Source organism: Pimephales promelas, chromosome 7 (assembly GCF_988280905.1).
Source record: "Pimephales promelas chromosome 7, fPimPro1.hap1.1, whole genome shotgun sequence".
Lineage (NCBI taxonomy): Eukaryota > Metazoa > Chordata > Actinopteri > Cypriniformes > Leuciscidae > Pimephales > Pimephales promelas.
The window spans coordinates 8,417,077-8,435,318 of record NC_142775.1 but is presented as its reverse complement, the minus strand read 5'-3'; the positions used below and the strand labels follow the sequence as shown (position 1 = coordinate 8,435,318).

At 41.0% G+C, this 18,242-nt stretch overlaps 2 protein-coding genes across 2 annotated transcripts; one reads left to right on the top strand and one right to left on the bottom strand.

The window, feature by feature from the left end:
* Window positions 1-759: 759 nt before the first annotated feature.
* LOC120484115 (uncharacterized) lies at window positions 760-2,802 on the top strand (the record flags this gene model as incomplete). The annotated part of the gene is made up of 2 exons (XM_039679138.2): window positions 760-865; window positions 954-2,802. Coding segments are annotated over 2 exons (1,032 nt in total), but the record flags the coding sequence as incomplete, so codon positions are not given.
* Window positions 2,803-2,899: 97 nt separating this feature from the next.
* On the bottom strand, window positions 2,900-4,630 carry LOC148978287 (uncharacterized). Its single transcript, XM_089133030.1, has 2 exons — window positions 4,125-4,630; window positions 2,900-4,007 (listed from the first exon to the last, which is right to left on the bottom strand). The coding sequence occupies exons 1-2, from the start codon at window positions 4,552-4,554 to the stop codon at window positions 3,007-3,009; spliced, it is 1,431 nt and encodes a 476-aa protein (XP_088989156.1). The 5' UTR covers window positions 4,555-4,630; the 3' UTR covers window positions 2,900-3,006.
* Between the last annotated feature and the right edge of the window lie 13,612 nt (window positions 4,631-18,242).

The window sequence follows — 18,242 nt, the reverse complement described above, 5'->3', positions numbered from 1 at the left end:
TTTAAGGCATAATTCAAATGTCTTTCTCAGGGTAAATGATATCAAAACAGAAGCCTTAGTGGGTATTGACAAATATTTTAAGGCATAATTCCAATGTCTTTCTCAGGGTAAATGATATCAAGACAGAAGCCATAGTGGGTATTGACAAATATAGCAACAAATACTATGAGGACAACAGAAACTTTTTCGGTATTATTTTGCAATTTTTAAGTGAACTATCCCTTTAATGTAGCTCACAGCATAAAATTACAATTCATTAGCTAAACGATTGTCTTCTCAAACAGGTGTCACTGGAGACAGAAGAGGTTGTTTGTATTTCTTCCTATATGTGCAGCTGTGCAGCTGGTAAAGGGTTGTGCAACCATCTGACAGCACTTGTGTATCAGACGGCCCACTTTGTGCAGCTGAATTTACAGTCTGTCCCACCACCACTGGCCTGCACGAGTGAGCCACAGAGATGGCATCGTCCAAGAACACAGGCATGTATTTATTCTTTACTGCAATTGGTAAGAACACTATAGTATATCAACTCTAACAAGCAAGTTAGTAGGCTACATGTTAACATCAAAGCATTATGGACTAATAATGCACAAGAGTGCAGATTAAGTAACAATGGTATAAATGAACATCACCCAAGATTAATACAATCTGTTAACTGTTATTACTCATTATTTCATATTGACTAAATGCATAAACTAATTTAAATGTATAAAACCTCAAAGTGTTTTGACAATATTTTAACTCTGCATCTGTTTGTTTTATGCTAAGGGAGTCCATCCAGAGGCAGTGAGTGAACTTGTTGTCCTGAAGCCAAAGTCATCTGGGAAGACTGGAATCAAGTCTACCCTATACAGGGCTTACACAGGTAACACACAACACTGTATGTGTACAAGTCGTGTACTCAGCTACAACTTAATGTGTTCAAAACTAATAGTTTGTATTAATTTCTTTAGGTCCCCTTCCAGATTCTGATGTATTGGCTTCTGGTACCAAACTGTGTCAGATCCATCCCCAGCCTTTGCTGGCACACATACTAGAGGGCATGTCAGAAATAGAGTTGGTCCCCTCACAGTTTGGTCCTGTACCTCGTGGTAGTCCGCTTTCATACCAATGTCCCCCTATAGCTGTAGATGTTCCTTTTGTTAATTTCCCCCCACTACCTGTGCTTGGCTATCAGTTTGGCTGTAATTTTAAATATGTGCCCACACACCATCAATCACTTCATCTTGAGTCTATAAAGGTTACCCATTGTTCTGCTTGTCAGATTGAAGAGGCCACAAGACTACAGTCAAAATGTACTGCTTGGAGACAAATGCGGCAATCAAGAGTTACTGCAAGCAGGTTCCGAGAGGTTTGCCATGTAGTTGGTGATTCAGCTGGTCAGTCATTAGCGGTAAGAATCATCAAGGGCACAAGGCAGACAAGTGCTATGAAACGTGGCCTTGAACTTGAGCCAGATATTTTGAGAAAATATTCTGAGATAGCCAGTGTTAGTGTCCTACCTTGTGGTTTTATTATCAACCCAGAAGCACCACATCTAGGAGCAAGTCCAGATGGACGAGTGCATGATCCATCTGAAACCTTCCAATTTGGACTAGTGGAGGTAAAAAGCACATCTGCTGATAACATTGCCCAGGTTCCGTTTATGAAACTTCAAAGAGGACAAGCCAAACTCAAAGAGTCCCACAAGTACTACTGGCAAGTTCAAGGCCAGCTTGCAGTAACTGGTCTACAGTGGTGTGACTTTGTGACTGACACAAAATCAGATTTCACAATACAGAGGATCTGGCGAGATGATGCCTTCATAGCATCAATGAAAGACAAGCTAGACATGTACTATTATTATGTTTACATGGATGTGTATCTTTCAGTGGTATAAATGTACGGTAACACTTTACTTAAAGGGGTGTGCGTAAGACATGACACCTTCATAATCATGATATGACACATGTCATTAATATGAAGGAGGTTTTATGAATGTTTATGACAACTGTCATTCAGTGTCATTCACTCAATTATGACATGTTTAATGCAAATATGACATTGTTTGAGATGTCTTTATGACAACCTAACATAAATCAATACATCATAACCATTAAATTACATTAAACTGTCAGGTGGTTGGTTTTGACAATTGCCTGTCATGAAGCCATTATAACTTTTTAATGACAAATTCAATGTGTACCACTGTAGTTGAGGTCATGAAAAATATTCATGACACAGTTATAATGCCTCATGACAGCCAATGTCAAAGCCAACCACATGACAGTTTAAATACATTTAATGTCAAGTTGTCATGACAAAGACACTGACAGGTTATGATGTATTGATTTATGTCAAGGTGTGATAAAGAAATCTCAATGTCATATTTGCATTAAAAATGTCATAATTGAGCGAATGACACTTAATGACAGTTATCATAAACATCCATACAAGCTCCTTCATATTCATTACATGTGTCATGTCATGATTATGAAGGTGTTGGGTTAGTCTTATGCACACCCCTTCAAGTAAAGCGTTACCAAATGGGGTAATAATATGAACAGAAACTGTCCATGACCTTTTAAGATTTATTCTTATACTTTTATATACAGTACACCCACATTTATTTACATAATAGTTAATACATTATTATATTTTGAACTTGATCTTGTGTAACATATATGTATATATGATATGTATGCATATACATTTACTAATTGTTTATGTATTTGTATTGTGTAAAATAACAATGAACAGCAGAACTCCGTTTACACACATGTTTTTATTGATTCTTATTAAAAAAAGGCCTCTTGTCAACTATTTCAATGCGTCTGTCAAATTACTTTCAGGAAACTTAGTATAAATAATGCCAATATGCATTTGATCAAATGTTACAGTACAAAGTAAACAAAAAAGTAAAAACAAGATATTTAATGTTAAATATTGAAAGTTACTACTATTGTAAAAAATCACAGTCATTGTAAATATCTAATATTATTATGCATCTACTTGTATACTGTACATTCACTCCTCAAGAAACATCGGCCCCTGGTAATTAACCATAAAACAGCAATTATGCCAGATCTGATTGATGCTTCCTGACAAGGTGAGTGGCACAACAGTATCCCAAATGTGGTTTTCCTTGACCCTTCGAATTACCCTTTCCACCAGAATTCTGAGGCGTGCAATGGCCTGTGTTTTTTCACAGTCCTGTTTGCTGAACTGCTTAGCACGTTTGAAAGGTGGAATGATCAGTCTAGCACCAACACTGGAGAGCATATCCTCGATTGTGAATCCTTTGTCTGCCATGACCTCATCTCCAGGTTCAAGCAAGTCCAAAATGCCGGACTTCTTTGTGATCTCTTTGTCGGAGATTGAACCTGTGTAAAGCTGGGAGATGAAAGTCATTGCACCACATGGAGCTACTCCAACTAGACCTTTAAATGTTGTAGTGCTTTTGTAGCTGGAGAAGATCTCTGAGTGGAGTGTCAGAGATGTGGGGCTTTCACAGCGGACTTCTGTGCAATCCAGGATGACTCGCAGTTTTGGACAGAACAAACTGTACTTCTTAGGCATGGAGGAGCATATTTGTTGCCTGGACATCCAAATGGGTACTGAACCCAACACAAAGAACAGGTAGTTAGCCCAGGTGATAATGGCCCTACTCACCGTGGCCACGCTTACCCCGAAAATGTCAGCGATTACTTGTTCCCTCAGTCCAGCAGCTACTCGACAGGAATACATGAACAGTTCATCTATGAGCTGGATCTTCCGTGCAGGGCTAGGGCTTGGGGATGCTTCCTGTCCCATCCTCTGTGCCTTAGTCCAGTACACAAGATTGCTGGCCGATGGACAAACAGACTCCCAGAACACCTGGAAAATTTCCTGTGAGGGAAACTTCGTATAGTATTTGATTGTGTGATCAGAAACACAAAATCTGCTCATTATTGCTTGTTTCTCAAGTGACATTTTCTGCAGTCTAGCCTCCAGTTCTTCAATGTACTGCAGAGCCTCATCTAATGCACCTATAAAAATGTAAATAATATAGTTAGCAACTAATTAAGCTGTTTTTTTTTTGTATTTCATGTCACAGCACAGTCTACACTGTTTTCACACAAGCAAAATTTACATTAAGCACTTACCGGCAGGTGGGCGTGCCGCATAGTCATGTTCCTCAACATGACTGGATTCAGTGGGTGCATCTTCTGAGACCACCGGTTGCTCCTGAACACGTACATCCACGCCAAGTCGAACGGCAGATCTCTCAAAAGCTGACAGCCTTTGAGGGGGTACATAGAAATTGTTCCAAGGGAAACGACTGGGAATGGCTCCAACCTTCAGCCGCGAACTTCCTGGAATGTAGTCGGCAGCGGTAAAATGCTGACTGCAGACATACGTGCTGCCTCTCCGAATGACGAACGTAGACCCTTCGTCCCGTCTAATAGCGATAACCCATTTCTTTTTTTGGTCTTCATTCAAAGGATACCCGTGAAAAGATAAATAAGGTTGTTTTTGTCTAGAATTGCTGCACTGAGGGACACTACAGCAACACTTATTCTTGGACTCGGCCATTGTTGTTATCACCGGAAGTAAGTTTACCCGGCGTCGGTGAGCACCGGAAACACAAAACCCGGAAGTGTGAAAAAGGCCTATTGTTAGGACCTCTTTCCTGAAGCCCTCCTATCCTGAATGGCGTCCCTCAGATTTTTGAGAGTGTTTCCTCTGTTGCCAAGTTCCCGGAGGAGGGGCTCTGGAGGAAACGCTCTCTTTTTGCTCTGCCCGGTGTGAGGAGCTGGCTGATGGCTGGGGCTGATCGCTTTGCCCCACCCTACTTGATTTGGACTTTGCCTTTCGAAGGAGGTACTGCTGGAACGCCGCAGACTGTTTCTTTCCTTAACTCCGCGACATCCTCCTGAGTCTGCCCCTCCCCCTCATCCAAATCTTTCAGGAGGTCGGCCTGGTATGCCTGCAAGATCGCCATCGAGTGCAGACATGAACCAGCCCGACCTGCCGCCATGTAAGCCCTGTCAATAAGTGCAGATGTATCCCTGCAGGGCTTACTAGGCAATAACGGGGTTTTTAGGGAAGACGCCGACTCAGGTGAAAGATAACTCGCTAAAGCCTCTTCCACCCTCGGCATCTTCCCATAGCCCATGTCCCGTGCCCCCAAAACATTACGGTAATCAATGAGGCTGCAGGACCAGCAGGTGGAGAACGAAAAAATGCCTCAGCATTTTCATTCTCCTCTGCCAGATCCCGCTGCGAACCCCAGGATCTCAATCGCTGCATCGCGTCAACGAATGCGGGACAGGAACCCTGGGGAACGCGAGCCTGACCGTGCTCATCGAAGCATACCAGCCGGGAGCACAGCACTCTAATGGGCATAGCATCACAGTGTTCACAAGCAGCCCCCTCGAGAGCTGCCTGTGCGTGCTGCACTCCCAAACAACTCACACACAGAGAGTGTGTATCCCCACCCATGATAAAGCGAGGGCAGGGATGCACACATCTCTTGAATTGTTTGCTGGCCATACTTTCTTATTATATAAGAGACAAACAACACCAAATAAGACAGACAGTTTTCACATAGAGCGCTTGCTGAAGAGCAAAAGCTAATGTGTGTTGTGACAGCGTCACTTTTATACTTCCGGGTATGCCGTCACATGTTACGTCACGACGCAACACCAATCAGGATTGGATTAGTTTCATTCATACTTTAGAGGCATACATACTTCAGATTCATACATACTTCGATTTTATCGACGCAGTGTTGAGTTCCCTGGATAGGGAACAGAAAATTCTTCCATTTGTGAAGAATACCATTATGGTCTGGTACGAAGTTCATAAATTTCTCAGAGAGGCCCCATTGTTGTCTTGCTTCTCCCCGATTTGGGGGAATGAATATTTCACTCCAGCTAAAAATGATATGGGATTGAAACTATGGTTGAATAAGGCAATAGTTAGATTGATGGACTTATATGAAGACAATATTTTAATTTCATTTGACAATCTGGTATCAAAGTTTCATATACCCCGTAAACATTTTTTTAAATACCTGCATATCAGAAGTTTTATTTTTTCAAAACTAAATAATTCTGTGCAACTCCCTTCATTATCCACACTGATATATAAACATGAGGGAAATCATTGTGGTGTCCATGACGATGGGAAAAATAGGCATAAAGCTTACACATTTACCCAAGTTATTATATGCATGTTTAACCGAAGCTAATTTGGGTGGGTTTGTCCCATCCCCAATGTCCCTTCTCATTCTTTTACGGCCCTGACGAGAACATCGATCTCCTCGGCTGTGAACCGATTGTGAAGTGCGTCTGGTAATTGCGCCATGGAACAAGCGCACATCCTTCATCAAGTTCTTAAAGGGAATGTGATATGACGCTCTTATTGGTTTATTTCCGTTACGCCCAAACCACAACTATGAATGATGAAGCTACTCCAGACCAACCCCCTTTAGATTTGCGCCAGGCGCAAGAGGCATTTATCCCGCTGGGAAAATAGCAACAGCGCCGGGATCTGCCCACAAAGTTACTTGTGCTTTACGCTTTGACACTTGCGTTTCAGATCGTTAAAATAGGGCCCTTGATGTTGTAGAGTATCACCCCTTCATTGCTGTACACTTTTTTCTGCACAGTGACTGATCTGTAATTTGTACCACCAAAAGTTTCTCTAAGTTTTCCTATTTTTTCCTATTTCCCATTCATTTCCTATGGTTGGTCATTTTTGACTGGGAGAAAGTGTGACTATTTTTTGTACTATCTTTTAACATGTCCGAATCATCTCCATGATTTTTTTTGTGTGTTCACATAGGTAATGTCACCAAGTTTCATTCCATTCCGATGAAGAAAAGAAAAGAAACATTTCAAAACGTAACAGTTTTAAGTCATTTTAGACCGAAGGCAAAACTGCTCATATTTGTTCTATTCAGAATGTTCAGAAATTGCATTATCAGTTCAGTGTACTATTTCAACCCTCACATTTGAACAGTTGTGAAGCTCATAGGCAGTTAATTCTGTATGTATCTTACAGTTTCATCCTCATCTTATTTTTTATCTACATGGCATCAGTTGTAGATAAAATCTACAACAATTTCTGGGAAATGCACTCTGAAATAAACTCTGACTTAAGTGTTCTTTCTCATTCGCTGTGTTTCTTTAAGTGTGCAGAGGATGTCTGGAGCCTGAAATTACCTCGGTGCTCTGCTCGTGTCATAGGGGGATTTTAGGGAGAGCAATTACCACTGACATTTAGGGGAGTGCTCACAGGGTCAGACGTTTTTACGCAAGAATGACAAATTATCTGTACATTTTTAGATGTGTGAAATGCCTCATGCAGTAATTTTATGCTTTCCATCTGCTTCTGCAGCTTTATTTTAGGGGAGAAAATGCATTTTATACCAGAAGGCTTTTACATGTACAGAATTTCAAACCTGATAGATGGCCTCACAAAGGACCACCAAAAAGGTTTTAGGTCTTGGCCTGGTAATACAAACCAGTGGTTTGACACAAGGGTATCCCTGATAGGGAAAAATCTGTGAGGCAAGGGAGATCTTTAAGATCGTTGCAACGAACCTCTTAACCATCACCCTTAGGCTACCTAAGAGTTTACACAAAGCATTTCACAATGTTTTCTGGTAAAACAGCAATGGTTGAAACCACTAACTTTTAAACCAGTTGAACCTTTACTACAACTATACAGATGCATTACAATATTTGATGGAGATAATTAAAAGGGGTTGTAAACCAGACGGTTCTCGGGAACAACATAGAAGGGATTTTCACACAGCACTTAACCCCAGGTTACTGATGTTCTAAACCTGGCTTTTAACTGCGGGTAGAGAAATGTTATACACTTAATTTAGTGTTATGAAATTCTGCTCCACAGCACAAACATGTTTGAGTTCAGTAAATTATTTACCTTAAATTGTTTTGGGTGGAATGGTTACCAAGGACTATAACAGAGCTCTTAATAATAGAGCACTTAAAGGTCCCCTGACATGGGGTTATTTTATAATATTTCCTGGGTTGGCCTTATAATGTTAGTATGTTTTTAGATCAAAAATAGTCATAATTTAGAAATACACATATTGTACATATTACATGTGAAACTCTCTTGAATACTTTCACTACAGCTATTATAAGTTTTTACTATTACAGCTATCGAGATTACCGAATCGTGAGAAGTTTTTTAAGTATTTAGATTCCCATCACATAAAATAATTGCTGTGATGATGAGCATTGAGCAGCAGAGGACAGTCTGTCAATCGCGAGAACGAAGATCTTATTGCAACGCAGTTTCTGCTCTCTCTGCTTTCACCAATGCAGACACGATCATGTACAGTCAGAGCTTAGTTGTGCAGTGTAACGCAGTTTCTGCTCTATCTAATGGTTTCACCAATGCAGACACGATGATGTACAAGAGCTTAGTTGTGCAGCGTAACGTCATTTATTTCATAACGAGTTGTCCAAATAAACTTGCGCTGTGTGGAAAGATTGTTCTTTGATTGCTCTCTGTTTAATATGTTCACAATTTAAATAAGATTATTTTTATCCTACAAAAGAAGCGATGTGAAGTTTATATTTTAGTCAGTGGCTTGACTTACTGATGCATAAACACTATCGAGCGATTTTGAGAGAAATATTAACTTACCTGTCTGAACTTGAACAATTAGGGTGCACATCAGAAATTGTTGCTGGACGTTAGCTCGATCGATTTATTTTCAGACGTTCATCGAGTTGAGGAAACAGTCGTCGGTGAAATGTTTGGACCATACAAAACTTTGGGAGTTGAGTCGGCACATTTCCAGAGAAAATAAAATTAACCCATTGTTTCTTAAGAGGCTCAGATGAAGGAACTAAAAAATACTTTTGTGTTCATTTGTATATCCGAACACTGATCAACTGCCATGCTTTGCTCGTTTGCAGGCCATGATATCTCTCAAATCTCAAAGCTATTTCTCTAGGAAAAACTAAAATCGCGCCTGCGTGTTCGTACGTCCTGTTCCTAGCTCGTTTTCTCAGAGGCCAGCCAAATTCTCTGGGGCGGGCAAAGCAGAGAAAGGAGAGGTAACCTTTCCCCCGTATGACATCATGTAGGGGAGATTCAAGATCAGCACGTCTGAGCTGCAAAGATGAGAAAAATAGCCAAAGCTCGGTTTACACCGATTGAAAATTCTAGACACGAGTGGACCAAATACAGGCTAGGGGAACTCATATTAATGTTAAAAACCTCAGAAAATGAAAATGTCATGTCAGGGGACCTTTAACAGTTAAAGACAAGGCAAGGCAAGGCAAGTTTATTTATATAGCACATTTCATACACGATGGCAATTCAAAGTGCTTTACATAGAAGAAATTAAAATAATCAAAAGAAATCAGAATAATTAAAACAGTTTAGAATAAAAAAATAAGAAATAATGAAAAATAAAAAAATTATGATAGAAATAAAATACAGTAAATTAAAACCATTTAGAATAAAATGAAGTGAAGTAACAGTCGGACGAACAGTGGCACAGTGCTCATTCAGTAAATGCACAGCTAAACAGAAGTGTTTTGAGTCTGGATTTGAACGTGACTACTGTAGGAGCACACCTGATCTCTTCTGGAAGCTGGTTCCAGCTGCGGCTGGCATAATAGCTAAAAGCAGACTCTCCATGCTTAGAGTGAACCCTTGGTATTTCTAGCTGATGTGATCCTAATGATCTGAGTGATCTGTTGGGTTTATATTCAGTGAGCATATCTGCAATATATTGAGGTCCTAACCCATTAAATGATTTATATACCAGTAATAATACTTTAAAATCAATCCTAAATGTAACTGGCAGCCAGTGTAAAGACCTGAGGTCTGGTGTGATGTGTTCATATTTTCTGGTCCTGCTCAGAATCCTGGCAGCAGCGTTCTGTATGAGCTGCAACTGTCTTATGGTCTTTTTAGGAAGGCCAGTGAGGAGGCCATTACAGTAATCCACCCTGCTGGTGATGAAAGCATGCACAAGTTTCTCTAAGTCTTGACTGGAAACAAAGCATCTAATTCTTGAAATATTTTTCAGATGATAGTATGCTGATTTAGTTATTGCTTTGACATGACTATTGAAACTAAGGTCTGACTCTAGTGACACACCAAGATTCCTGACTTGATTTTTAGTTGTTAGACCCCTACCGTCAAGGTATGCATTCACCTTAAGAACTTCATCTTTGTTTCCAAACGCAATAACTTCAGTTTTGTCTTTGTTTAACTGCAGAAAGTTTTGACACATCCAACCGTTTACTTCATCAATGCATTGGCACAGGGAGTTAATGGGGCTGTAGTCGTTAGGCGATAGGGCTAAGTAGAGCTGCGTGTCGTCTGCGTAGCTGTGGTAAGCGATTTGGTTCTTTTTTATTATTTGGCTCATTGGGAGCATATACAGGTTGAATAGGAGTGGCGCAAGAATCGAGCCCTGAGGGACTCCGCAAGTCATGGATGTCCACTCAGACTTATGGTCCCCTATACTTACATAATAACCTCTCCCTTCTAAGTATGACCTGAACCATTTTAGGACTATCCCAGAAAGCCCCACCCAGTTTTCCAGCCTGTCAAGAAGTATGTTGTGATCAACAGTGTCAAATGCAGCACTGAGGTCGAGTAGTACCAACACGGATAATTTGCCTGTATCAGTATTTAAGCGAATATCGTTTTATTATCTTTATGAGAGCTGTCTCCGTGCTGTGATGCGATCGGAAACCAGATTGAAAATTGTCAAAATATTTAAAGGGAAAGGTTAAAGGGAAATATTTAATGATGAACTTAATTTGTTTTGGAGCTTTCTAGACTGAGAAAAGCCAGAAAATGCATTTTTGGCTTATGTGGATGAAAGACAACAACTCCCAGAATGCACTTGCTTCTCTGCCCAAGGAGGCCACGCCTACCGGTAACAGAGCTCAGAAGGTAAACAACAGTGAAGGCTACCCCTGCGTCCCAATTCGCTTACTTATACTACGCCCTAAAAGTATGTGCTCTTTTTGTGAAGAGAAAGTACATACTTTTGAGTGTGTAGCAAAAAGAGTAGGCAAGCTTTGGGACATACTATCACGTCATCTTTAACGGACAGCTCTGTCGCATGCTGCATGCATCCTGTTACCGTAAACTGCCCTGTCCCTGTCAATCATCTTTTACGAAGTGAAAATGATGACTTTTGTGACTTTTTGTGACTTTTTCTGTGACTTTTACAAAGAAAATGATGAAACTGCAAATGGTATTCATCGAGCTCTTATGAACTGCCTATGACCTGGATATAAAACACATCACAGCCTATACGGCAGATAATGCCAATGTTAACTTTGGAAAACACCACTGTGTTTACCAGTTATTGAACAGTGACAACAGTCGCATTTTGAAAGCTAATTGCTCGTCTCACATAGCTCATGACACCTGCAAGCATGCCTGTGATCAGCTCTCTGTGGATATTGAGTCACTGTATATTGTTCTCAGTATCTGCTTGCAGAAGAGAGGAACTGTATGCATTTTTTGCCTTTGTTGACATTTATTGGCGTTAAATTCTGTGTCATGTTTGCAGTGGTGTAGTCTAGTTTTTTGTAGTGAGTATACTGTGATATACCAGCAGCCCCCACCCCACCCCCCCCGCCCGCCCGCCGCCACCACCACCCATTTGCGAAAAATTTTCAAAACTTGTGTAACATTCCTTTAAAGTTCTGTCTTAATAGATTTGATTATTATTATTTTATAAATTACATTTTACTATGCAATTTTTTTCATAATTCCATTGAGTTACTTTATTTATCACTATAAACTGTTTTAAATTAAAGACATTTGAGCTTCTGTGTGTTTTAATAAACTATTATTAATAGCATTAGGCCTACTTGAAGTAGGCCTATACTCTACTGTGCAATAGTAATATATTTCTTTTAAACTAGATTTTGACAGGTTGCATGAAGCAGGGGTGTGCGTCACTAGGATTTTGATCATCACTTAGGATTTTTTCTAAAAAAAAAAAAAAAAAAAAAAGGTGACACTTTAGTTTAGGATCTAATGCTCACTATTAACCAGTTTCATTACATGCAAAGGCAGGATTTTATAATCACTGTTGTCCCAAATGTGAGGTAGGTTAGTTAGGGGAGTTCAGGGTTTTCCTGAGAAACATTTTATTTCTCTGATCTACATATGTGCATTTTAGGATGTTTTGAAGGCCAAAAAAAATTAGATAACAGCTTTAAAACCATGTCAGTGGGCAGCTGAGCAGCTGATTATTTTTCTCTCCCCATCAGCATCACCCTCTTTTTCTCTTTGTTTTTCTCTTGCCCTGTCTCTTCCCCTCCTAAAGATGAGCTGTGACTGATATAGGCTTTTCATTTTTGTCTGTCAGTGAAGAAAGTAAACATGGGGTCAACTGATAAGTGGATTTTCCCTATGAATAATTTTTCTCGGACACGTTTATTCACTGAAAGCTACTAAAGCTAGGTAATTAGTTTATTAAATACATTCAAAACATATACACATTCATTATTGATCTTATGACTAATACAGGGCCGTAGACAGGGCTTTATAATCACAGATGTCCTAAATTTGAGGTTGGTGCTTCAATTTTTTTGATTTCTCTGATGTGCATTTCAAGACGTTTTAAGACCAAAAAAAGAATAAGAAATAGCTTTAAAACCATAGTGGGCAGTAAATTCTCTCCCCCTTCGAAGGCTGAGCTTTTTTAATGTAATAGCCTAAAGGCTACAATTTTTATTATATTCTCAATATGTACACATTCGTTACTTGTGGCTAAAATGATGAAAAGGTCTTTGTTAATGTTTCTTGTCCCCTCGCAATGACAGTAAACTATTAAATTGCATGAGTCACGTTACAGGCCTATTCATTTCACTTCAAAATGGCGAAATTAGACAAAACTATAGCCTATTAGTTTGCCTGATTATTTTTTGTCATTCGTTTAACATTTATGACCTAAAAAATGTAAATATGAAATGTTAAGTTTAGCCACTTACATCTTTTCTCGCACTTGCCAGTAAACTGAAGCGTCGAGTCGCTCTGCTGAAATTCGCGCTCAGCAGCGTCTTTGAAATAAAGCCCGCCTACTTTGATTTGATTTGTCATCTCAAATATTCTGACATTGACGAGCAGTGACAGACCAATGAGCTCAGATGAACACGAACACACACACACTACACACACCCTGTCCTCTGTTTTTGACGTGCTCTCTGCTCGCGCGCTGAATCTGATTATAACAGAAGGGAACACGAAATTCTGTCGCCTTACGTTTAGGGGGGCTGATGTCGTAGGAAATTTATTTCACAAAACGATGTTGTTACGAATCCTCACGCTTTTTAAAGTGGGCATACGCAAATCCTTGACATTTTCTAGTGGGTATACGGCGTATACCTGCGTATCACGTAGACTACACCACTGCATGTTTGCACGCGATGGTCTCTTCATCCAGCTATTGATCATCTCCTGCAGAGCTGGCCAGCTCTCACCTCATACTTCAGGTCCCTTGGGGAGACCTGTCCTGTGGCACTGTTTTGACACACTCATTAAAAAGCTGGAGGAAACAAAGCTCTGCATCACAGATGTTTACGAGGAGGTGGGAAAATTCAAATTGAAGATGCTTGAGCAGAAAAACGACAGCTTTTTTGGATACCAGACCAAGCAGCTAATGGACAAACAAGTGTCAGCACAGGAGTTCTATGGAAGTTCTATGACTCTGTCATTGCATACATTGACAAATGGTTTGATTTCTCTTTAGAAAATGTGATGATGAAACTGAAACCAATTGGCTTACATGAGGAGCTCTCCTTCACTGACCTGGATCAGGTTGCCCTCAAAATGACAGAAACAGTGAGTATGGACCAACTCTATGAAGAGCTTTGTGCTAGCAAGGAAGAAATGAAGAAAGCCACACAGGATACCACAAAATAGACCAGTGAGAAGTGGGTCGCAGTTTTCCTAAATGCAGGGGAAAACCAACTTGATCAATATGTTCAAAATTGTCTTATTTGTCCTCAGCGTACCAGGCTCAAATGCCTAGAGAGAATTTTCTCTCTGATGAACATTAAATGGTCAGGCTCAAGAAACAGATGCAGCACAGAGCTTATCAAAAATGAACTTCCAATATCTGTGAACTGTGACCTGTAAGGACTTTTTTTGCACAAAAGGACAAAAGACTGCTTGAATCATCAAGAGCAGCCAAAAATATCCATGGAAAAAGTTTACTTGGTGAGCAGAGGCTCTCTCTTTTCTTCTTTTGCATTTAAATGAAAGTCAAGTTTTGTTTTCCAACTTATAGTTTGAGTGAATAAGAATGTGAAGCATTTATTCCCCACTACTGCTTGTGTGCAAAGAGGTTGCATGTTCTTATTTTACTATTTGAAACCTCTGCAAAACTACAGCATACAGAAGCTATGTTAATTTTAGTTTGTCAAATGCAAGATTAACATGAAGGGAATAACTCTTTGTAACCTACAGTGCAGGAGTCACAAGTGTTAAGTCTTAGACAAAAAGTAAAGGTAATATGTAATGGTTCAATTAAAGGACTGTTATCGCTGCTGTAAATGAACAAACTATTATTAAACAATCTGTACTTTGCCGAGGCATGAGAGTTATGTATTCATATTTTATTAATTTATCCATAACATTATGACAAATGTCTTAAAACCATACACTTCATATTCACACAAATCCAGGCCACCATTTGTTCCTCTTTTCACAGTGACAAAGTTGGCAACCCTAGGTATACATTAGAGAGCAAATGTTGAAGCTGAAACTGTCAATTACAATGCAAGGTAAAAAGCTGCACTCTTGCAAAACATCTCCAATAGTACACAGCTGCTGCCCTGCAGCACCCACAAAAGTTTCGGGACACATGTCTCAGACAGGAAGTGAAGGGGCGGATTTATTAAAACATAACAACTTGGCGAAGAGAGCACAGTGAGTTGTTAACATTTTAACAGTAACAGTTAACAGATAACAGTTCACAACAATAATTTTTTATTGTAATAATCCAGTGAGATTTTAGGATGCAGGGAGTCTGACAACAGCCGCTCTGAGTGTAGATAGATGTCTGAAAGGCATCTCCTTATTTTTCTTCAGCTACACACTACATCACATCCTATCCCAACTTATACCTATATCAACCAAAAAATGTGTGTTACAGGACAGAATACCTCCAGACCAAAGACATGTGAAGAACAATCTACATCCAGCAGCAGTTCGGTATTTACCAGTATATATATATTATTAAAAATATTACAAATATGAAATATTAACACTTCATTATTCTTTGCCATTTTATAACGAAGGAACTCCCAAAAATCAGACACATGAAATTGGCTGTGAAATGGATACATTCAGGTTTGTTCAGGGGCCCCGTGGAATAGCTTATTTTCCTCAAAATGGAAGAGGAGGACAAGGAATGGCCCTCCGACATCTCATGAGCCAGTTGTATGATTCCAAAGAGCCCTTAACATTTTGTTTTCATTTAGGGATGACATGAAATATTTTTCATAAGAATGCAATTAAATAATCGGACTGAAATGGGACTATAAGGAATCAAGTGTTCCATGTTTGTTAGGTCCACGAGTTGACTTTAAACACAAAGGTTTGACGGAAGCTATGAAACTTATGAGTAGTCAATATGATGAATATGGCAAAAAAAAAAAATAGACTCCCAGAAGAACTGGTACATCTTCATAAAATATATCATCACACTATAAGAATACTTGTCCAGAAAACATAATAGAATACTAATGCCAAAGAATGTCCTGTTCTGCATCTCACACTCCGCCCACGGCACGGGTACAAATACGGAAGTAGATGCACGCACCATTTGCTTTTTGTTGAGGAGCCGAGCAGAGCCCGTAGTCAGCAGTGATCCAGCAATAGTGGCGAAGGGACTACTTCCTCCAGGGAACGGTGGGTTGCATTCGCGAACAGGACGTTGTCTTTCAGTCGAGAACATCAGACATAGTTGACGTCGACTGAAATGGGATCCATCATTGAAAACAACACTAAAGTTGCCACCTTCCAGTGCGTAGACAAAAGCCTCCTGATCCTCCTGACTTTTTTTAGCAGAAAAAGACAGGGCATAGGCCATAAGACCCACTCAGTTTAGACTTGGATAACACTGGGAAAGCATACCCTCTCTAAGGAAGGAAGGGTACATTACGGAAGCCACATCCTGCAAGAAGTAGGGAGGTAACATGTGGATAATAAACATATAAGGTGAGTTGCATAACATATGGAATGTCACTGGGGTGAATCTAGCCTAAACGGGGGAGACAACACCGAACAGCAAAGGCAGAAAGAACTCTGCCAAGGGAAGACACAGGCTCGCTGTAGGGAGCGGTACTTTGGAACAATACACATAAGGTATCACCGTAGGGATCTCAACATATGGACACAGCGTAACACAGATTCCACACTGCTTGCGAGTGGTAGGCCTAACACCAGACGCTCTGCCACATCCAATGCCAAAGGGGTGAATGGGTGAGGAACTCAATGGGGTTCGGTTAAGGGGAACTCAGAAATGGTGCACGTATCCAGTCCATAGAAAGGGAAAGGCACAGCAAGCCGACACTTCGAGCGGCCTCACGGTGTAAACTGGCTTCTATTTGAAGAGAGCACACGATAAGCAACAGGCTCAACTTGTAGGATATAGAATCTAGCAAATGTATTAGGTGTCCACTATCCAGTGGGCCAACCTTTGCTTGGTGACCTCCCTTCTCTTTCTACTGACCTCCGTAACAGATGAAGAGCTGATCGGAGGTCCTGAGACTTTGCATTCTGTTCAGAACGCGGACGGGACAGAGAAAAGTCAGGATGGGTCTTTTCTGCTCCGGGGGCAGCTCTTTCAGGTCCACCACCTGGTCCCGAAAGGGAGTGATAGGAACCTTGGGCACATATCCAGGCCAGGGTTTCAGGACAATGTGAGAGTTTGCTGGTCCAAATACCAGGCACGATTCATGGGAGTGATGGCTGCCTCTGCGACCTTCGTAAAGACGCAAGGCAACAGGGCCAGCTAAAGGGTAGGACTTTGTACTGATACGCCCAACCCTCGAATGCTAAACGCTGGAATGGTCTGTGTTGCGGCAGGACAGAAACATAAAAGTGCGCGTCCTTCAGGTCAATCACTGAAAACCAATCTTGGGGACAGCTTCATTGGAAAATGTGCTTCTGCCTTAGCATCCTGAACGGGAGCTTGTGGAGGGCCAGGTTCAAAACACACAGGTCCAAGATTGGCCATAACCCATCACCTTTCTTGGATACAATGGAGTATGGGCTGTAGAAGCCGGTTTTCATATCGGCTACTGGCACTATCATGTCCCTCACCAGCAGGACAACGACTTCCGTGCACATCACAGGAGCACATTCGTTTGACACCGAAGTGTGGCGAACGCCGCTGTACTTGGGCGGATGCCGGTGGAACTGAATAGTATAGATGAGCCTGATGGTATGGAGGAGCCTGCTGGACCAGTTGGGAAGCACTTTCCAGGCTTCGAAGAAACAGGCCAGGGGGACCAGAGGCACCACAGGCGTTCCCGGGGTGGGGCAGCGAGGTGGAGGACAAGGACCCGGCGCGGAAGGCCCAGGGGCGGCCTGAAGCAGAGACTGATCTGCAGTGGAACACTTACCCGTCTCCATGGGGCAACAGGGGATGTGTGAGTAGGCATGACTAGGTCCTCAACCGTGCTGCCGGCTGGGGGATAAGGTGTGCAAGACTGTCCCACAGGGTTGCAAACCACCAGAATTGCCCTCTTGGGACCCAGGGACGGAGCTATTTGCTCTTTCGATAATTCGGAGGTTAAAATAAAAGGGGCCACTCAGGCAGTTTCGGCAGTAAAAGGTGCCATCCACAGTGGATGTAACGAATCAGCTTTTTTTAATGTGTTCATTGAATGAATGGTTTAATGACTCACTCAAAGTCCATTATTGTAACAATGTGCGCGCTGAGTGAAAGTCTTTCAATGCGTATATATGATGTTTAGTTTCGGTTACATTGGTTACTGAAAATGTCCTCGTTTTTGTCCATGCTGCCCACATTGTAAACTTTATTTATATAGCAACAAATACATACCAATTAATTAAATAAATAAATAAATGGCAGTTATACTGCATATCGCGCTATTGAGCCACTCAACATTACCCCAAGGGAAATTCCATAACTGCGACAGCCCTAATCCACCTAGTAAGCTCTACATGCACTTCGGGAAAGAAGGGTACTGGGGCGGCGAGCTGAAAACCAGCAC